This window comes from Sapajus apella, unplaced genomic scaffold (assembly GCF_009761245.1).
Source record: "Sapajus apella isolate SASKATOON/1434 unplaced genomic scaffold, GSC_monkey_1.0 scaffold130, whole genome shotgun sequence".
NCBI lineage: Eukaryota > Metazoa > Chordata > Mammalia > Primates > Cebidae > Sapajus > Sapajus apella.
The window spans coordinates 3,094,875-3,116,500 of NW_022437070.1; the positions used below are offsets into that span (position 1 = coordinate 3,094,875).

Below are 21,626 nucleotides of genomic sequence, written 5' to 3' on the forward strand. Positions count from 1 at the left end.
AACAAACAAAGCTGGCTCCACCGGGGCGTGAGGGGAAGTTGGGGGAGAGGATGAGGGGCCCCATGAGGCGGGTGAAAACCACAGTCCGCGACTAGTCGCCAGCTTCCCGCCTGGAGCCCGTGTGCCTTGGGTGAGGCTCCCAGCTCATTGGCCTCAAACAAGACAGGTCTTCATTCCCACCTCCCCCTCAGCGCTGCCTGCAGCCTTCTGGCCTCAGAAATGGCAGCTTCATCCTTGCGGCGGCTCACACGCACAGCTTCGAGACCCCTGACTCTCCCTGTCCCTTGCAGCACAATTCTGCCTCCAGTAGTCTCTTTCCACCTGGTGGCCAGAGGGATCCTGTTAGAACCTGAATCAGGGCTGGGCATGATTGCTCACACCTGTAATCCCAGCACTTTGGGAGGCCGATGCGGGTCGATTACCTGAGGTCATGAGTTAGAGACCAGCTTGGCCAACATGGCAAAACCCCATCTCTACTAAAAATACAAAATTAGCTGGGTGTGGTGGCGTGCACCTGTAATTAATCCCAGCTACTCAGGAGGCTGAGGCAGGAGAATCACTTGAACGTGGGAGGCAGAGGTTACAGTGACCTGAGATGGCACCACTGCACTCCAGCCTGGGTGACGGGCGAAACTGTGTTTCAAAAAACAAAACAAAACAAACAACAAAAAAATTAATCAGGTGTGGTGGCACATGCCTGGAATTCCAGTTACTCGGGAGACTGAGGCAGGAGAATCACTTGAACTCAGGAGGTAGAGACTGTGGTGGGCCAAGATTGCACCACTGCACTGCAGCCTGGGGGACAGAGCAAGACTCCATCTCAAAAAAAAAAAAAAAAAAAAAGAACCTGAATCAGAACCCATCCAGCCTCTGTGACTCCTACCTTGCTTGGGGCGATGGCCAAAGTCCTCACCATGGCTCTCAAAGCTGCTGGATTCCTGTTTTTTGTTTTTTTTTTTTTTTCTTGAGAGGGAGTCTCGTTCTGTTGCCCGGGCTGGAGTGCAATGGCGTGATCTCACTGCAACCTCCTCCTCCCAGGTTCAAGCAATTCTCCTGCCTCAGCCTCCTGAGTAGCTGGGATTACAGGCATTCGCCACCAGACCCAGCTAATTTTGTATTTTTAGTAGAGACGGGGGTTTCACCATGTTGGTCAGGCTGGTCTCGAACTCCCGACCTCAGGTGATCCGCCTGCCTTGGCCTCCAAAGTGCTGGGATTACAGGCGTGAGCCACCGCGCCCGGTCGTCATTTGTTTACTCTTGCTTTTGTTGCCTGTGCTTTTGAGGAGGTATTCATAAAATCTTTCCCCAGACCAATGTCCTGAGGCGCATCTCCTCTGTTTTCTTCTACTAGTTTATATTTTCAGGTCTTCCATTTAGGTCTTTCATCCATTTTGAGTTGATTTTGTATGGGGTGAGAGGTGGGGGTCTAGTCTCATTCTTCTGCATACGAATATCCAGTTTACCCAGCATCATTCATGAAAGATATTGTCCTTTTCCCAGTGACAGTTCCTGGCACCTTTGTCAAAAATCAGTTAGCAGAGGTGGGAGAATCGGTTGAGGTCAGGAGTTTGAGACCAACATGGGCAACATAGAGAGACCCTGTCTCGGGCAACATAGAGAGACCCTGTCTCTACAAACTAGGAAACAATCATTCTGCCTCATAGATTATATGTAGAAAGAAAAAATTAAAAAGTATAAAAAAGGCTGAGCGTGGTGGCTCACGCCTGTATTCCCAGCACTTTACGAGGCCCAGGTGGGCGAATCACAAGGTCAGGAGTTCAAGGCCAGCCTGGCCAACACGGTGAAACCCCATCTCTACAAAAATAAGTTGGGGGGTGTGGTGGTGGGTGCCTGTAATCCCAGCTACTCAGGAGGCTGAGGCTGCAGAATCGCTTGAACCCAGGAGGGGGAAGTTGCAGTGAGCAGAGATTTCGCCGCTGCACTCTAGCCTGGGCAAGAGAACTGACTCCATCTCAAAACAAACAAACAAACGAACAAAAACAAAACAAAACAAAAAGATATATATATATAAAATTAGCAAATTAGCAGGTCATGGTGGTGTGCACTTGCAGTCCCAGCTACTCAGGAGACTGAGGCAGGAGGATTGCTTGCGCCAGGAGGTGCGGGCTGCAGTGAGCTCTGATTGTGCCGCTATACTCCAGCTGGGGCAACAGAGCAAGACTCTGTCTCAAAAAAAAAAAAAAGAAAGAAAGAAATATAAAATGTAAAGTGGGGTTAGTTGTGTGAGTGCTAAACGCTGTGAAGAATAAAGCCAGACAACTCTGGGTGTGAGGGGACCCCTCTGAGGAGGTGACATTTGGGCAGAGGCCTGGCTGGACTGAGGCAGCTTCCTGAGGGAGGCCATCCTGGCAGCGGGAGCAGCCGGTGCAAAGGCCGTGAGGAAGGAGTTGCTTGATCTGTTGGAACAGTAGCCAGGAGGCCAGGCAGGCTGCAGCGAGTGAGGGAGAGGAGGGGACGCAGGGGACAAGGGGCGGACGGGCCTTAGGCCACTGTAAGGACCCTGGACTCTGATCCAAAGGGGGGATGCTCCAGAAGTGTGACTCTACCTCTGGGCACTCAGTCTCCTCTTCTGAGAAATGTGCCAGATGACACTTGCGTCTGAAGGTCACTGTGGGGACTCAGGGAGCTCCTGCTTCCACAGGCAGGAGCAGCCGCACAGGGGAGGCCCTTTGGCTGCACTGGTCCTGTGCAATCTTGCAGGCTTGGGTGCCCTCTCTGGGCTCTGCATTCTCTGTACGATGTGTCAGGATGGGTGAAGCTAATAGGGCTCACTCCTTGGTTCCAAAGTCTGGCCTTGACACCCCCTCCTCCGTCCTCCCCTTCCGTCTCCTTCCTCTTTCTTCTCCTCTTCCTCCTCATCCCTCCTCCTCCTTTACCTCCTCTTCTTCCTTCTTTCCCTGTTCCCCTTTTCTCCCTGCTCCACCCTCCTTCTACTCCCTTCTCCTTCCTCCTTTTTTTCCCCTCTCTCTCCCTCCTCCCCCTTCCCTCCTCCCTGCTCTCCATCCTGAATCAACATTCCAGTCCATGGAAAAAAACAGGGCAGGCTTCCTTCCTCTCGCTGGCGCTGGCGCTGGCGGGGCTCCAGAGAGGGACTGGCCCATTGTGTATTCTGGCCCCAAGGTCACCCCCACTCTCTGCCCTCCCCAGCGTGGTCATTTGAGCAAAGGCAGCTTGGGTGAGGGGGAAGCGATAGAGGCTGAGAGGGGCGTGGTCTGCCTCCCCACTCATGGCTGGTGGAATCTGAGGGTCCCCAGTGTCACCAGAGCCTCGAGGCTTTATGGGGGAGGCGAGGAGCCGCTGTGGACCTGCTGGGGACAGCGGAGGGCCCCAGTCTCAGCCCTCATCTGAAACCCACTGTGTGACCCTAGACTAGCTCCTGCTCCTCTCTGGGCCAAATCCTGGCCCTGCTCCTTTCTGGCTGAGTAACTCTGGACAAGTCACCTCCTCTTCTTTTGTATCACTTTCCTTTTTTTTTTTTTTTGTCAAACAGTCTCTGCAAACTGACAAAAATCCCCTAGACGCTTTTCCTCGGGAGTAGCTGGGATTACAGACACACGCTGCCACACCCGGCTAAGCTTTTGTATTTTTAGTAGAGACGGGGTTTCAGGGTGTTGGCTAGGATGGTCTCGATCTCCTAACCTCATGGTCCGCCCGCCTTGGCCTCCCAAAGTGCTGATTACAGGTGTGAGCCACTGTGCCTCACCTAGACTCTTTGTTAAACATTCTGCTTTCCGGGCGTGGTGGTGTGCGCCTTAATCCTAGCTACTCAGGAGGCGGAGGCATGAGAATAGCTTGAACGTGGGAGATGGAGGTTGAAGTGAGCTGAGATCGTGCCACTGCACTCCAGCCTGGACAGCAGAGCAACTCTCCATCTCAAAAAAATAAAATTCTGCTTTCAAGTTCCCACCCTTGAGAGAGAGGTTTTTCTGGGCCCAGGCAGGAGCCTGGGATATATATGATTTTAGTTTAGTTTAGTTTTTGAGACAGGGTCTTGTTCTGTCTCATAGGCTGGAGTGCAGTGACACCATCACAGCTCACTGCAGCCTCACACTCCCAGGCTCAAGCAATCCTTCCATCTCAGCCTTCCAGGTAGCTGGGACGACAGACACATGTTACCATGCCCAGCTAATTCTGTTTTGTTTCGTAGAGACAGGGTCTTGCAATGTTACCCAGGCTGGTCTTGAACTGCTGACCTCAACTGATCCTCCTGCCTCAGCTTCCCAAAGTGCTGGATAACAGGCATTAGCTAGTGCTCCTGGCAGGGATGTATATTTTAATACACAGCTAGGAGATTTGGGAAATGTATTAATAGTTCCATTTCAAAGGGAAGCTTTGAGGAGCAAGTCAGAGAATCTGTGCTGAGAGCACCTTACCCTGGAACCTGTGATGATGAGTATCATGTTTCTAAAAGCTCATAAACACTTATTATTATTACTTTTGTGTGTGTGTGTGTGATGGAGTCTTGCTCTGTTGCCCAGGCTGGAGTGCAATGGCGTGATCTCTGCTCACAGCAACCTCAGCCTCCCGAGTAGCTGGGACTACAGGCATGCACCATGACACCTGGCAATGTTTTGTATTTTTAGTAGAGATGAGGTTTCAGCATGTTGACTAGCTGGTCTCGAACTCCTGACCTCAGGTGATCTGCCTGCCTCAGCCTCCCAAAGTGCTGGGATTACAGGCATGAGCCACTGCGCCTGGCCTATTATTACTTTTGTAAGCAATTCTCAGTAATTGCAATTTAAAGAGCATCATATATTACATAAACTGAGGCAAACCTGCTTAGTAGGATTGAGTTTGCCAGGACAAATGTTATCTTTGAGGCGGAGGGCGGTGGTTTGTGCCTGCAATCCCGGTACTTTGGGAGGCTGAGGTGAGAGGACTGCTTGAACCCAGGAGTTTGAGACCAGCCTGGCAATACAGCAAAGACCCTGACTCTACAAAAAATTAAAAAATTGCTGGGCATGGCGGCTCATGCCTGTAGTCCCAGCTGCTTGGGAGGCTGCAGTGAGCCATGATTTCGCCACTGTAATCCAGCCTGGATAATAGTAAAACCCTATCCGTAAAAAAAGAAAAAAGAAAAAAAGAAAAGAGTTACCTTTGCTTTTTCCATCTGCCTGTTGCTAAAAGCTAACATCTTAGTCTGGATCATAAGTGTTTATTGAGCACGCATGTGCCCGACTCTTTACTTGTATTAACTAATATAATCTTTCCAATAATTGTAGGAGGCAGGGGCAGTATTATCCTCTCCATTTTATAAGGAGGAAAAGCAAGCAATGTACCCAAGTTCCCACAGCTAAAAGAGGCCAATTCAGTTCTGTCTGACCTCAGAGCTGTGCCCTGAAACCCCCTGCCCTGCTGAAGAATGGAGAGGACTCCCCAGCCAGCACCTCCACCCAGGAGCCATGGGAACTATGCGACCTGGGGCAAGGTTTTCAAGTCTCTGCCTCAGTTTCCTCACCTATAAGTTAGGGGAATGATAACTTCTCTTAAGAGCTGCTGTGGAAATTCATTGAGCTCTTGCATGAAAAAGGACCAAACCAACTGATAGGCTTTAGCTCTGTGTCCCCACCTAAATCTCACGATCCTGAGTTATTATCCTCAGTGTAGGAGGAGGGGCCTCATGGGAAGTGACTGGATCATGGGGGCAGTTTTCAGTGTTTTAGCACCATCCGCCTAGTACTGCTTGTTTAAAAGTGTGTAGCACCTCACCTTCCTCTCCTGCTGGCCATGTGAAGACGTGCTTGCTTCCCTTTCACCTTTTGCCATGACTGTAAGTTTCCCGAGGTCTCCCCAGGAGAAGCCTGTGTAGCCCACAGAATCTTGAGCTGATTAAACCTCTTTTCTTTACAAATTATGGAGTCTCAGGTGTGTCTTTTTGAATTTATTTTTTTTTTATAGAGATGAGGTGTCACCATGTTGGCCAGGGTGGTTTCGAACTCCTGACCTCAGGTGATCCACCCATCTTGGCCTCCCAAAGTGCTGGGATTACAGGTGTGAGCCACTGTGCCCGGCCTTCAGGTATGTCTTTATAGCAATGTGAGAATGGACTAATACACTGATGCTCAAGATATAGGACTGATCATTATTTTGTGGTTGTTATTATTCTTTCCTAGACTCTTAAAGAAGGGGATTGTACTATGTGCGAGGTTTCAGCAAAAGAGCACAGAGATGCCCAGAGGGACGGAGGACCTGGTCTTTGAGCCTCCACCACACCCTGAGGCTATGGGATCTGGCTCGACCTAGAAACCTGAGCTGCTTCTCCTTCCCTCCCTCTGCCCCTCCTGCTGGCCTCATTCTGTTTCAGCTGCATACAATCGCAGCTCGGACCAGCAGCTCCCATGTTTCCCAAAGCCCTGCTGCTGGGGCTATGACTCTTACTCCTTGGGCTCAGGTGAGAAAGGCCATTTTGCCTAGCTGAGGAGGTAGAACTTCCAAGGCTTGGAGCGGCCAGCTGCCCAGCAGAGATCCATTCTCTCTGCCTTTCTTAAGACAAAAACCTTGATGTTGATTAGGGCAGCAACATACCCAAGGCAAGGACTGCAATTTGCTGCCTCCTTTGCAGCTACGGTGGCCATGTGACTCTTGGGCCAATCTAAACAGGAGTTGTTGGATGGTCCTTAGGTAAAATTCCCTTAAGAGGGGCACAGTCCATAAACTGGCAAGGGGGAATTTTTTGTTGTTGCTGTTGCCCTTTTTCCCCATCTTTCTGCCTCTTGCCTGGAACATGGATAAGGCAGCTGTAACATCAGCAGCCATCTTGGGCCATGAGGTGATGGAGAGGACAGAAGCCCCAAGCTAAGGCTAATGGGACAGAAAAACAGAAAGAGCTATGTCCCTGATGAATCTGCAGGGCCTCCATTCCAGCCCTGAATGATCTGCTTCTGGAGATTTTTTATGCGTGAGAAAAAGAATGCTATCCGTATAAGCTGCTCTCTGCACATCTAGCTGGAGTGCAGGAAGGAGTGTGACCACACCGCAGCGTCGATCTCCCCGCTCCTGAGCTCGAGTGATCTATAGGTACAGGCCACCACACCTGGCTAATCCCAGCGTTATTTAAATTTCTTTTTTTTTTTTTTTTTTTTGAGACGGAGTTTCACTCGTGTTACCCAGGCTGGAGTGCAATGGCGCGATCTCGGCTCACCGCAACCTCCGCCTCCTGACTTCAGGCAATTCTCCTGCCTCAGCCTCCTGAGTAGCTGGGATTACAGGCACACGCCACCATGCCCAGCTAATTTTTTGTATTTTTAGTAGAGACGGGGTTTCACCATGTTGACCAGGATGGTCTCGATCTCTTAACCTCGTGATCCACCCACCTCGGCCTCCCAAAGTGCTGGGATTACAGGCCTGAGCCACCGCGCCTGGCGCATTATTTAAATTTAAGGAATTTTTTTTTTCAAGTCTGTAGGAATTTTGGGGGAGACGTGTATAGCTATTGAGTTGGTATCTGTATTTGGTTTTATTTATTTATTTGTTTGTTTTTAAAAATAGAGTTTCGCCATGTTGCCCAGGCTGATCTCAAACTTTTGGGCTCAAGCGATTCTCTCACCTTAGCCTCTTAAAGTGTTGGGATTACAGGTGTGGACCACAGTGCTGGGCCTATATTTGTCGCATTGCTATTTTAAATATTAATAATAAATTGACCTGTCGTGTAAACCTGCATTTGAAGACAGGGCTCTGTGGTTTTTAAAAATGGTTTGGAAAAGTCTGGCCTACCTGAAGTCCACACCTTTTTACTGATGGGCAAACTGAGGCTCTAGTGAATCCATGGCAAATGCAGGCTTATGATCCAGATTTTTTTTTTTTTTTGAGACAGGGTTTCATGCCTGTGCCCAGGCTGGAGTGCGGTGGTGCGATCTTGGCTCACTGCAATCTCCGCCTCCTAGGTTCAAGCGATTCTCCTGCCTCAGCCTCCCGAGTAGCTGGGATTAAAGGCACCCGCCACCACGCCCAGCTAGTTTTTGTATTTTTAGTAGAGATGGGGTTTCACCATGTTGATCAGGCTGGTCTTGAACTCCTGTCCTTAGGCACCTGGCTCAGCTTCCCAAAGTGTTGGGATTACAGGCAGGAGCCACCGTGCCTGGCCTATGATCCGGATTTTATAACCCCCATTTTGGAGGTCTTTGACAACCAGTCACCCCAACTCAACACAATCATCCCCAAAAGGCCCTTTCTCTTCCTTGCCCTAGCTTGTCTTTCCGTTCTAAGCCTGGTCTCTGCCATCACCACTCCACGCCAATGCCAACAGCCTCTCTCCAGTGGGGCATTGCGGCTGGGTGGGGCCTGTGGCTCCCACTAATGAGAAGAGTTAGAAAACATCCTCATTCTGGCCCCCACTTCCCAGCTCTGCACTCCTCGCCTCGATCCTTGCCCTGCTTGCATTCATCCATCCACAGGGCCTTTTCTGTGGCTAGAGAAGGATGGAGATATTTTCAGGGTTGTGAAGGTCATGTTTGAGGGACATCCAGGTAATCCCAGGACAATGGAAGACACAAAGGTGTGTCTTTGATTAAATGGGTGAGGACTGCCAGAAGGTGATGAAAGTCTTCTTGAGAAATATGGTCATTTCCCGAGCACAGGCAGCCCTGTTTTGGGGTCCAGGTGACAAAGTGAGGTGCAGTGTAGTCCCACAGAGGGCCATGTCCCACAGAATGCTGGTGCCCCAAGAGGGGAAGTCCTTGGCCAGTTGGGAGCAGGACTCTCACATATAACCTGAGGCACTGTGGGAGGGGCCTAACCTGGGGTGCTGTGGGAAGGGCCTAACCTGGGGTGCTGTGGGAAGGGCCTAACCTGGGGTGCTGTGGGAGGGGCCTAACCTGGGGTGCTGTGGGAGGGGCCCAAGGCCCTGCCATCCAGCAGTAGGGTGTGGGGCACGGTGATCTGGGCTCATCCTCTTGCACCTGCACACCCAGACTGAGAAACGTCTTAAGCAGGAAAGGAAGTGACTGTGGCAACCGGGAAATGGCGGGGGCTAGCAGTGGTGGAAGGAGAGGCTGACACACATGTGCATTAACCAGGACGTTTATGGACTTCGTGGCTCCCCAAAAGCTCAGCGAGGGAGTGGGGCCCCGTGGCTCTAGTTCTAGGGTGGAAGCAGGAGAACAGCAGGACCACAACCCGGCATCCTCACTGGCGGGGAGGGGTCTCCACTCAGGGGGTGAGGACGAGAGGATGACGTGAAAAGCTCTTCTCTCTGGACGTCTCCAGGGTCACGCTGCTACCCCAGGGCTGTGGGGGCAGATGGGGAGAGGGGGCAAAGGAGGCCATCAGGGAGGTGGAGGACCAGGTCCCCAGTGCCCCCACCCCTTCTGCTCCCCTGCCCAGGCTGGGCCACCCAGTGGCCGGTTCCGCCCCACGCTCAGCCTGTGCCAGGTTCAGGTTCAGGAAGGTAGCGTTGGTCCTTGTGCGAGGGAGGGAGGTTGACTGTGAGAAGAGAGAATGGGTGAAAAGGAATCCCAGGCTTTGTCGGGGTGGCCTGCTGCCACTGAACAGCATTCTCCCCTAACACTCATCCAGGAAACCAGGGTTTCATCAGTGAATGGATGAAAGTGGGTGTCTGGCAGTGGCTGAGTCCTTGATCCTGGAAGTTTCCAGTGACAGAGAAGGCACCATCCTGGACTCAGGGACTTGGCTTCAGAGTGAGAGTGCTCAGTCTGATGCCAGACTTGGGGAAGGATCTCATCCCCAAGTGTCTGAGAGCTAATGGGGGAAACCTGGCTCTGCTATAGAAACATGGACTCACAAATCCCTGGGGATGCTCAGTCTGATGGAGGAGACATGGTCCCTGAGTCTGGGAGCTCCCGGTCTGATGGAGGCGACATGGTCCCTGAGTCTGGGAGCTCCCGGTCTGATGGAGGCGACATGGTCCCTGAGTCTGGGAGCTCCCAGTCTGATGGAGGAGACATGGATCCTGACTCTGGGAACTCCCAGTCTGATGGAAGAGACATGGATCCTGACTCTGGGAACTCCCAGTCTGATGGAGGAGACATGGTCCCTGAGTCTGGGAGCTCCCCGTCTGATGGAGGAGACATGGTCCCTGACTCTGGGAGCTCCCAGTCTGATGGAGGAGACAGGGACCCTGACTAAGAGCTCCCAGTCTGATGGAGAAGACATGGTCCCTGATTCTAGGAGATTCCAGTCTGATGGAGGAGACATGGTCCCTGATTCTAGGAGCTCCCAGTCTGATGGAGGAGACATGGTCCCTGCCTCTGGGAGCTCCCAGTCTCATGGAGGAGACAGGGACCCTGACTCCAGGAGCTCCCAGTCTGATGGGGGAGACATGGACTCTGACTCTGGGAGCTCCCAGTCTGATGGAGGAGACATAGACCCTCACTCCTGGAGCTCCCAGTCTGATGGGGAGACATGGTCCCCAACATCTGGGAACTCCCTATCTGATGGAGGAGACACAACTTCCACACCTAGAAGCCTCCATCCTAATGGAGCAGACCATCCTTATTTCAGTTTGAAAGAGAAACTCCACCATCTGATGGTAGGAACTTTGCCCTCGCAATAATACAAAGGAGGAGACATGATCCCTTTTGCGCAGGATCTTCCAGTCTGAATAGAAGGTCTGATTCATCCTTACTCTATGCCTGCAGTCTGATAGGAGAGGTAAACTTCCTTCATTAACCCATTTCCCCAATATGGTGAAAGAGGTAATATCTCCTATGTTTCAGTGTCTACCTGACTGCAGGAAAAAGGAGGCTCTGCCATCAGACTATGCCTTCTCTTTTAAAACCTTCAGTCTGCTGTACCTCTTATTCGAGAGAGAAGGCATGGAGGGGTCCCCTTTAGCAACCCCTAGTCTGATGGAAGAGGCCTGTCTACCCACAGTGTAGGTCATTAGTTTGATAGAAGAAGCAGAGCCCTATTTGGGGACCCCCCAAGTCAGATGGAGGAGACAAGGCTTCCTTCAGTCTGATGGGGGAGGCATATCCATCTTTGGTCTATGTCTCCCAGCTTGATGTAGGAAGCAGACTCCTTTTGGAAACCCCCACCCCCCATCTAACAAGGGGCATGCCCTTCCCCTTCCTGCATACTCACGGGTCACCTGCAGCTCCACATCCAGTGTCTCAGTCTTGCCCTGCAGCGTGACGGTCTTGAGTGTGTAGCGGCCAGCGTCTGTGAGGTTCAGCTTCTGCACCAACAGCGAGCAGTTGGGGAAGCCCACCTCCCGGCCTGTATGTGCGGGGCCTGCAATCCAGGTCCCTGAAGGCAGCTGGCTGAGCAGCCGGTTGGGCTCAGAGACAGGCCCGCGGTACCAGGCATAGACCAGCAGGTCCTTGGGGTAGCCCTGCACGGTCAGCGTCACATCCTGGCCCTCCATCGGCTTGGTGGGCACGGGCACGATCATCATGGCAACTGCTGCAGCTGGGGAAAGAGTGAGAGGGGTGGGTCAGCTTGGCCTGCGTCTGGCATGGTGTCCCCCTCCCATCCCTGGCTGGCTTCCCCCCAGCTGGCTGGCACTCCCCATGTGGGCTGCTGGGAAGGAGACTGAGGAAGGAGGTGACTTGTGTGGTGGTGGGGGTGGATTCTGGGTCCGAATAGTGTCTGCTAGGGGTCTGTGTCTCCTCTATCAGACTACAAATCCCCAGCCTTTGAGAGGTGTCTTCCCATTAAACTGGAAGACCCTGAAGGGTTGGGTCATGTCTCCTCCATCAGATTGGAAATTCCCAAAATATAGGGGCCATGTCTCCCCTATCAGAGAGGAAATTCCAGAAAATGGGGACCATGTCTTCCCCATGAGATGGTTGGGACTTGTATCTGTCTCACCGAGATATCCCATAATGTGTAAGCTATAGCTCCCCCATCAGATTGAAAGATTCTAGAAGGTCGGAGGCCATGTCTCCTCCATCAGATTGGAAATTCCTATGAGGTGGCAGCCCTGTTTCCTCCATCAGATTGAGAAATTCTAAATTGTTGCTGAGTTTTTCCATTCAAGTTGGGGACCCTAGAAATTAGAGGGAAATGCCTATTCCATCAGACTGGAAATTCCTAGAAAGTGGGGGCCTGTACTCCTCCATCAGATTAGGAGTACCCAAAAGGTGGGTACCCCATCAGACTAGGAATGCTCAAAAAACAGGGCCATGTCTCCTGGAGACAAAGTCTCCCCATCAGAAGGAAAATTCTCCCCAAGTGCAGACTGTGTCTCCTCCATCTGACTAGGAGCTCACTGAGGGTGGGTTGCCATCTCTAATCATTACTGATTGGAAGCTCATGGAGGATGAGGCATTGCCTCTTCTCTTTGACCAGGAATTCCTTGAATAAGGGAGCCATGTTTCCCAGGATCAGCTCTCCAAGAACAGAGGCCATGTCTCCTCCATCAGATTAGTCTCCCAAGGTGGAGGGAGGGTGGTGTCTCCTTTTCTTCTGTCTCTCTCCCAGCACCTACCACAGAGTTGCTTATAGTACTAGAAGCCCTGGGGTCACTGTATCCACTCCCTGCACATACCTGCATACCTTGGACACCCCCCATGTTGGCCTGCACAGGCAGGGCTTGGGGTAGCGCCTGAGGTCATCTGGTCCATCCCCCTGTCTCCTGTCAAGACCAGCTGCCAAAGCCCCAGGTGAGTGGGGCGGAAGGCACACTTACCTCTGGGGATGCCATTTCTGCTTTGGGTGAAAATCCACCCCTTGGATGAGACCCAGCCTGTTAGTGGGAGGGAGGGAAGGACCATTCCCCACTGTCCCCCGGGGATGATGGCCACTTGGGAAGGAACCGAGGTGGAATTAATGAGGCCTTAATGTTCAAAGCCACCATTCCCCTGAAGATGAGAAAATGTCGCCTGAGGATCCCAATGGCTCTGAAATGCCAGCTGCCTGCACTGCCCCAGCCCTCGGGTCATTTTAGGGCAGAAGACAGGTGACAATGCCTCCCCAGCTGTTTCTCCATTTGCCAGCAACTGGCTGCGATTCTCCAGTTGTGTGTGTGTGTGCCCATCATCTGGGTCAGATAGCTGGGCAGTCTAGTTGGCTGCACAGAATTTCAGCTGTCTTTCTGGCATGGGGGTGGATCAAGGCCCTAAGCAGCTGGTGACAGAATTTAGAACAGCGGCACCCACCTGAAGTGACATCTGAGTGGTTTTCCACTCTGTCAACCCACAGTGCTTTGCCATTTGTTCTCCAGGTCAACAGGACATGGGCTGTATGGTCTCCCTTTAGACCCAGATGCAAAGGGATCCGCCTGCTATGCCAATCTGTCCCAGCTCACGAATCAACCGTGAATCTACCATGTGCCAGTTCTCTGTTGGGCAAATGGCGGCCTAACCTTCACAGCCTGATGAGGCCTCTGTGGGGACTGCAGGGTGGCCAGGCTGGGGGTGACTCACCGGAGAGCTTGACCACCACTGAGGCAGATCCAGAGAGCAGGGTCTTGGTGTTCTTCACAATACATGTGTACGTCCCCTCCTGGGCAGCGGTCATGCTGCTGATGTTGAGGTGGTCTTGGCCGTTCCTTAGGGCCTGCCCGTTGAAGGCCCACACATACTCGGGCTCTGGGCAGGACCTGGACACGCACCACAGGGTGAGGGACGTGTTGAAGTCAACTTTGATGGTGCAGCCTGTGCGGGTGGTGGAATCCTGGAGGATGGCCACACGTTCTGGGCCAACTGTGGGGGTAGGAGGGAGAGACATGGGGCAGTAGAAGGAAAGGGGAGTGGAGGTGGGTACCCCTGGCTTTCTCTCCACCAGGCTAGGTCCCTGGGAATATCTTGACCTAGAGGAGGGGAAAAACAGCTCTGGCTTTGACTCCTGGCTTTAACTCTAACTTGCTCTAGGATCTCGAGAATCACTCCCTCTCAGAGGATCTCAGCTTTCTCTTCTGTAAAAAGAATGTGTTGGGCCAGATAACATTTCAAGATATTTCTGAAATCTATGGCTCCATTAACAAATTTTAAAAAGCCTAAATGATTTTCTTTTTCTGACAAAGCCATTCTGAGTGTAGAATTTTAGGGCTTCAAGAATTGGTGCTTCTAGGTTCTAAGTTGCTAAGATTCTAGAAATCTATGTTTCTAAGATTCTACGCTCTAAGATTTCATGACTAGATTCTAAGATTCTAAGAATCTCTGCATCTAGAGGTTCTAGGATTCTCAGAGTCTGGAATTCAGTGCTTCTGAAGTCCAGAATTCTCTGGTTGTAGGAGTCTATGATTCCAGGCACTAAGTTTTTCTATATCATGGGTCCTCATCCCAGGATTCCACGCTGCACACTGCTGCCCCTGGGAATGACTGCATGCTTTGGTTATATGTTTACATTTCATGTTCCCTCCCATTACACTATTCCCTCCCTTGCTCCTTTTTCAAACCAGCTGGTCCTGTTTTCTTTCTCGGCAGGTCTTGCTCCTAACTGAAGGATTATTCAATAGCAAAGGTGGTCTGTAGAAGTCCTTTAGGATATGGGGCAAGTGTATTATTATTATTTCGGGACAGCATCTCGCTCTGTTGCCCAGGCTGGAGTGCAGTGGTGCCATCATAGCTCACTGTACCTGCAGCCTTAACCTCCCAGGCTCAAAGAATCCTCCCATCTCAGCCTCCTGAGTGGCTGTGACTACAGGCATGCGCCACTATTCCCGGCTAATTTTTATATTTTTGGTAGAGATGGGGTCTTGCTATGTTGCCCAGAGTGGTCTCAAACTTCTGGGTTCAAGTGATCCTCCTGCCTTGGCTGCCCAGAGTGCTGGGATTTACAGGCGTGAGCCACTGCACCTGGCCAGGGCCAGAGCACTTTAAGAGGGACCCCTGGTCCCCAACCCCAGCTTGCCTGCTGACTCGCTGTGTGCCCTTGGGCCCCCTCTCCTGGCCTCGGTTTCCCCATGATGAGGTTTGGACGCTGGGCATCTCTGGTGGGGCCAGGAGGACTCACAGTACACCGTCAGGTTGATGGGCTTGCTGCGGCTGACACTGACCGCGTTCCACACCTCACACTGATAGGCGCCGGCCTCCTCCCGGCGGATGCCATGCCTGCTTATCGTCCTCCCATCGGGGGACAGTCCCAGGCGGAGAGCGACGGGCAGGGCTCCACCGTTGAAGAACCAGCGGACCTCGGCGGTGGGGCTAGGGCTGCTGCATGTCAAACGCAGGGTGTCTCGACGTTCCACCAGTGCTGTGCTGTTGGCCAAGACTGTGGGCTGGGCCAAGATCTCTGTGGAAGCGAGAGACAGAGGGGGAGGGGGCCGGGCACCGCCTGCTCCAAGGGCCTTCCCTTCCCCAGACAAGGCCATAGCTGGGTTGTGGCCGTGCCCCTATACCCTCAGCCGGAGGGACAAAGAATGGTTTAGGAGGCAGGTCTAATCCTGGCGGGCTTCCTGAAGGGGGTGATCATTTTGATGGTATTTTATAACCCTTTTCCCTGATGGTTTAAACATTTTTTGGATTTTTTTTTTTTTTTTTTTTTTTAAGAAGGATTGAGAAGGAGGTGGGAAGGCCTGGCTGGGCACAGGGGTGCTTTGGGGGGTGTCTCACCATAGACCTGCACGTGTCCGTAGCCCACCTCGGTCTGAAACTGCCTGTTGAAGGTCTGCAGGATGTAGGTGCCTGAGTGCCCGGGCAGGACGCCCTGGATGTCCAGGCTGCCGTCGGGGCGCACAGCCTCCCGCCCCGTGTAGACGGGGCCAGGTGTCGCATCGCCTGTGCTCACAATGTAGCTGGCCAGCAGGTACGACACGCTGAGCGTGGGCCCCGCGTACCAGTTGTAGGCGAGCAGTTCCCCGGAAAGCCCGTGGACGACCAGTGTGACGTTGTCCCCTTCGGTCGGCTGGGCAGGCTCCAGGGTGATAGAGATCTCGGCCCCCACACTCAGGAATGTGGCTGAGGAAGAGGAGTCAGAGGGGTTGGATGAGGCAGGTTTGATCAGAAGAGACTCAGCCTCAGGGCACATCCCCAGCTCAATGTCCTCTGTGTAAATGAGGACAGGCACAGACAGGATTTGAACCCCTGACTCTCTGACTCTCCACATCTTAGCCACCTAATCTTTCTGGGAGTTTATCTGAATGGCTTTGAGTACACTGCCTTTCTCTGTGTCTCTGTTCTTTCAACTCTTACGTGGGGATGACAGGTCTACCTGCCCCGTAAGGTTGTAAGGACTCTGCACACATAACATGTTTAGAATGCCTGGCATGCAGTAAGTGCCCAATACATGTTAGTTAGGGCTCAGTCCCAGGGAGGGGTGTGTGGTGAGGACTGAGTTTGATGAACTGTGTGCAAGGATCTAGCATCTCGTCTTGCATACAGCAAGTACAAAGCAAGTGCTCAGTCCATAGGACCACGGCTTTAAGCCGGACCCAAGGGGTTTTCCCATCGTGACAGTCACCAAACCAAGTCTCAGAAGATCTGGCTGCATTTCCAGCCCAGATAATTGCATGGCCCCATGTAGGACGTCAGGGCCTGTCCCTGAGTCCTGGCTCCCAGTCTGGGGCTCTTCCTCGGCCTCTCCAAGCTCACCTATGGCAGAAAGCAAGGGTAAGATGAAAACACTCCACGCCTTTCCTTCTCAACCAAGCAGATCAGCCCCAAGCCCGATGAGCTGATCAGGCTGCTTGGGTTTGAATGGCGTGCAGTTCCCTGGAACCGGTGGCTATGGCAGTGCTTACACGCCTGGCCAGCTTTCCAGTACTTTCCAGGCTGTTAGAGCATGGCTAGGAGCTAGGGACTCCCGGTCTAGCCCTGAGTCCTGCCACTTTCTGGCTGTGTGACAGCGGCCAGTGATTTCACCTTTCTGAGCCTCATTTTCTCCCTGGGAAGTGGGGTTCATGTGTGGTCCTCCCTCATATGTGGCTTGGTTTTTTTTGTGTGTGTGTGAGACGGATTCTTTCTCTGTTGCCCAGGCTAGAGTGCAGTGGTGCAATCTTGGCTCACTGCAACCTCCACCTCCCAGGTTCAATAAATTCTCCTGCCTCAGCCTCTCGAGTAGCTGGGACTACCAGGCTTGTGCCACCACGCCTGGCTCATTTTTGTATTTTAGTAGAGATGGGGTTCCACCATGTTGGCCAGGCTGGTCTCGAACTTCTGACCTCAGGTGATCTGCCTGCCTCAGCCTCCTGAAGTGCTGGGACTACTGGCGTGAACCACCATGCCTGGCCCCTCATAGGTGGTTTTAAACATATGAGAAGCTCTCAGAACAGCTCTAGGCACACAGCAGATATGGGAACCAGTGCTGCTGATAGTGACCTTCACACAACCCTGTCAGTGAGGCCCATTTCATAGATAGGTACATGGAGGCTGAGAAGGGAGAAGCAACTGCCCCAAGACATCTTCTGGGAGAAATAGCTGCTGGGAAGAGTTCAGCCTCGTCAAGGCTTCCATAGCTGATAAAACACAGAAACCCGCAGAAACGGAGGAGCAACAGTGGCTCTCTTGTCCTGGCTCGTGCCCTGGGCTTAGAAATCTCCAAAGCCCATCCTAAAAACCTCTTTGGGTGGCTGTCCCCAGCCTGCCCCATGCAGGTGCCTCTTGGAGGGGTGAATGTGCCAGTGTGAAGCAGGGCTGCCCTCCCTCCCTAGCATACTGGGGCTCACACCTTCCCTCTCTCGGACTCGGGATCCCCTCTCCTCCCTGGGGTCCTTGGGGGGCTGAGGTGCTGGGGGGTGCCATTCTCGCTCACCACTGAGGAGTAGCCAGCTGTACCCAGTCAGTGCCATCTGTCACCCCAAAAAGAGTCCTGGAGATGGTGGCGTTGAAGTCCCAGCGCTCAGACTCCCTTCCTGGTTGGGGCTCGGCTCCGTCTGCCGCTGGACCTGGGAGGGTTTGGTGATTTGGAGCCAGGGGAGATCACCTGAATTTGGAGGGATCGAGTCACCAAGGATCTGGGGCCCAGTTTGGGTACCAGGGTGGGTGTGGCAGGTACCAGGCAGAGGCCGTGACCTGGCCAGGCCTCCTGGGGCAGCCGCCTAACCCTCTTTGTGCTGAAGGCCGGGATTTGGTACTGGGAGAAGAACCAGGTCACCAAGGAGAAGGGAGGAGAAGCGGGGGAAGATTTTTGGGTAGTTCTTACCGACCACCCAGGCCCATGGCCTCCTGGGAGAGCTTGGGAGTCTCCAAGGAATAAAATCAGTAAAAAGTGACTGCGCCTTTCCTGGCCCCACCCCGTGCAGGGGACCTACAGGTGTTATTTCCATGGATGGCAAAATAAACAACCCTGGAAAGTGGGCATCTTTAGGACTCCCCTTTGCAGATGGAGAAACCGACGCCCCAGGTGGGGACTCCTGCTTGTCCAGGTTCCTGCAGAGAGAGGGGATTTGAGCCCTGCTCTGTGTGCAAACCCAGATAGAAGGGCAGGAAGCTGTACAGCCACATGCTTTCTTCAGGGCTCTGCTTCTTGTTGGCTTCCTGCAAAGTGGTCGGAAATTCACATTCTCTTTCTCCCTCTCCGCAGGCCTTGTTTTCCCCCATCTGTCAAATGGGTGTATTTGGAGGCTTTGGGGCCAAAGAGAGCTGAGTTTTGACACTGGCTCTGCACTTACCCAAAGTGGGGCTGGGGAGACGCCCTTATTGAGTCCTCATTTATGATTCTGAAAAATAGAGATGGTGGCCGGGTGTGGTGCTCACACCTGTCATCCCAGCACTTTGGGAGGCTGAGGCAGGCAGATCATTTGAGGTCAGGAGTTCAAGACCAGCCTGGCCAACATGTCAAACCCTGTCTCCACTAAAAATAAAATGTAAAAAGTTAGGCATGGTGGCGGGCACCTTCAGTCTCAGCACTTTGGGAGGCCAAGACGGGCAGATAACCTGAGGTGATGAGTTCGCAACCAGCCTGACCAACATGGAGAAAGCCTGTCTCTATTAAAAATACAAAAATTTGCCGGTCATGGTGACCCACACCTGTAATCCCAGCTACTAGGGAGGCTGTGGCAGAAGAATCTCTTGAATTCAGGAGATGGAGGTTGTAGTGACCAGAGACCATGCCACGGCACCCCAGCCTGGGCGACAGAGGGAGACTCTTGTCTCAAAAACAAACAAACAAAAAAATAGAGATGATATGGACCCTACTTCAGGGCTGCTGACAGCAGTTAGTGAGATGCCACAAGTCAGGAATTGAAGCCAGGGCCTGGCGGATGTGACCCTGAACATGAGGTCTGATTGGTGCGGCTGCTATAAAAAGTACAGGTTCTGGGCCGGGTGCAGTGGCTCTCGCCTGCAATCCCAGCGCTTTGGGAGGCCGAGGCGGGTGGATCATTTGAGGTCAGGAGTTCGAGACCAGCCTGGCTAACATGGTGAAACCCCACTTCTACTAAAAATACAAAAAATTAGCTGTGTGTGGTGGCAAGCAGCTGTAGTGCCTATAATCCCAGCTACTCGGGAGGCTGAGGCAGGAGAATTGCTTGAACCTGGGAGACGGAGGTTGCAGTGAGCCAAGCTTGCACCACTGCACTCCAGCTTGGGCAAGAAGAACGAGACTCTGTCTCATAGGAGCAAGCATAGGCTCTGGACATAGTTCCACTGTTTTCTACCTCCAGGACCGTGGGCAATTTGTGGAATTGGCCAGGCCTGAGTTTCCTTATTTGTAAAATGGGAAAAACATGGTCCTCATATTACAGGGCTGTTGTAAGGATTAAGGAGACACACGTGTGAAGTACAGCGCTTACCGCAATGACTGGCGCAGAGCAAATGCTCGGTAAATCACTCATTCAATTATTGGACGAATATTGAATACGCTCCTGTTGTTTGCCAGGCACTGTTCTAGGCGCTGAGGATGCATTAGTACACAAGACAGATGAAACCCCTGCCCTCGGGAGGCCGACATTTGCGGAGTAAACCAAGGGAAGGTAAATATCTTACATGTCAGACTGAAAAATAAGTCAGAAAGGATATGCCATTTTATTTTTTGTACAGATGGGGTCTCGCTATGTTGCCCTGGCTGGTCTCAAACTCTTGGCCTCAAGTGATCTTCCCACCTTGGCCTCCCAAAGTGCTGGGATTACAGGTGTGAGCCACTGACCCTGGCCTGGTTTGCCACTTTAAATTGGGGTGCAGGGAGGATACCAGGGAAGGTGTCTCTGAGACGCTGCTGGGCGGGAACTGAGGGGTTTCGGGGCCAGAGTTGCTGGTAGCTGTGTTCTTACCACCCACATCCTGATGGCTTCTGGGTCGTGGTTCCTCTGAGGCCTCAGCAGCCTGCTTCCGGGCAGGGGCCACACCTGTGCTCACCTGTCCTCGTTTGTTCCTCCAGCACCGTGTCCTGGGCTGACCTCGCTGGGCAGGGCTCTGACAAGCGGGGGTGGGGGGAGGCCCAGAGGAGGCGAGGGTGAGGCCAGGTGAGAGGCTCGGAGGATGTCCTGGCGCCTCCTGCTCCCTCTCCCCACCTGCGACCTCACCTCCCCCTTCTCCTTCCTGGCCCGGAGCCCTGGGACCTCGTCCCAGTATCAGTCAGGATGCCTCCCCCATGTCCCTGGGCACCTCTCACTCACCTTGTCCCAAACTGACCTTGGCGTGTTCCCCCAGAAGTGTTTCTTCTCCTGGTCACCTTATCAGGGAAGGTGCCACTGCCCACCTCATCACTGGGAAGAGAGACCCGGGGCTTCATCCCTGATGCTTCCCCTACTTCCCGAGGACGCCACTCCCTCTGGCAACTGACTCCAAGTATATCTTCTCTCCCTGCCTGCAGCCCCCGCCCTGGTGTAGGTGACCACCCACCACCCCGCCTTGCCTGGGTCTCCTGTCTCCCCACTAACCTCCTCTCTAGTCTCTGGCCCTGGTTTCACCCCTTCCCATTGCCCCTCCACATGGCAGACAGAGGCTATTTCTAAAACAGAAACCTGACTCTGCCCCTCCCTGCACAGAACCTGCTGTGGCTCCCCAGTGCCCTTGGGAGGAAGCCCAGGTGCCTTGCTGTGGCCCAGGAGGCCCTGCCCAGCCTGACCCCTGCCCACCTGACCAGCTATATAGAACACCCCTTGCTTCCGAGAACCCTCTGCTTCAGTTCTTCTGTCTCACTTGCTGTCTACCCAGAATATCCCTGCTTTCCTCTGCTCTATTCCACTGCCTTCCCCAAACCCCCTCCTTCAGGAAGCCCTCCTGGACTCCAAGGCTGGGTCATGTACCCCCTGGATTCCCTGTCCTAGCCCTGACCGCCCTGGGTTCTTGCTGTCTGGGGCTGGGTCTTTTTCCCCCACTGACCTGGGAGCCTCAGCTGGGCAGGGCTGGGCTGTCACCACTGTGTCCCCAGCACTGCCCAGCACAGTGCCTGGCACGGAGCAGGGGCTCAGAGCATGTTTGTGGAACTGGACACCAGGTGTGGATGACACAGAGAGGAGTCTTCAGAGAGGCTCAGGTTCCTGGTGAGCCACTATCTGCCTGCAGAGTGTGACCAGGCTGGGTTCTAGAGGCCCCGCGGTGTCACCCCCACCCTTCCCAGCCTGCTCCCATCCTCCACCTCCCTGGCCCCTCCTCTGGTGCTCCCGGCTATGAGCCCAGATCCTTGGTTCAGTCAAGAGCTGCAGGCTCTTTAGCACCTGCTGTTCAGCAGGCCCAGGGCTGGGCAGAAAGCAGACAGGGCCCTCGTGGGCAGGGGCTTTTGCCTGTTCGTGCAGTGGGTGTGGGTGGTCATGTCATTGGCTTCCCTGGGACTCTTCTGAGGATCAAAATAGGTACATGGGGCCGGGCGCGGTGGCTCAAGCC

At 53.2% G+C, this 21,626-nt stretch overlaps 1 protein-coding gene across 1 annotated transcript; it reads right to left on the reverse strand.

Annotated features, from left to right (window-relative positions):
* Nucleotides 1-8,897: 8,897 nt before the first annotated feature.
* Nucleotides 8,898-21,626, reverse strand: CEACAM16 (CEA cell adhesion molecule 16, tectorial membrane component). The gene is made up of 6 exons (XM_032262703.1): nt 20,157-21,626; nt 17,614-18,520; nt 15,477-15,821; nt 14,878-15,156; nt 13,347-13,625; nt 8,898-11,388 (listed from the first exon to the last, which is right to left on the reverse strand). Exons 2-6 carry the CDS (start codon nt 17,648-17,650, stop codon nt 10,931-10,933), a joined length of 1,398 nt encoding a protein of 465 aa, XP_032118594.1. The 5' UTR covers nt 17,651-18,520; nt 20,157-21,626; the 3' UTR covers nt 8,898-10,930.

Coding starts and splice junctions, on each gene's coding strand:
- CEACAM16 (XM_032262703.1), bottom strand. CDS start 17,650: ATGGCACTGACTGGGTACAGCTGGCTACTCCTCAGTG. Junction 15,157..15,476: donor CGGACACGTGCAGGTCTATG/GTGAGACACCCC, acceptor TCGCTTCCACAG/AGATCTTGGCCCAGCCCACA. Junction 11,389..13,346: donor AGTGGTGGTCAAGCTCTCCG/GTGAGTCACCCC, acceptor CTCTTTCCCCAG/CTGCAGCAGTTGCCATGATG.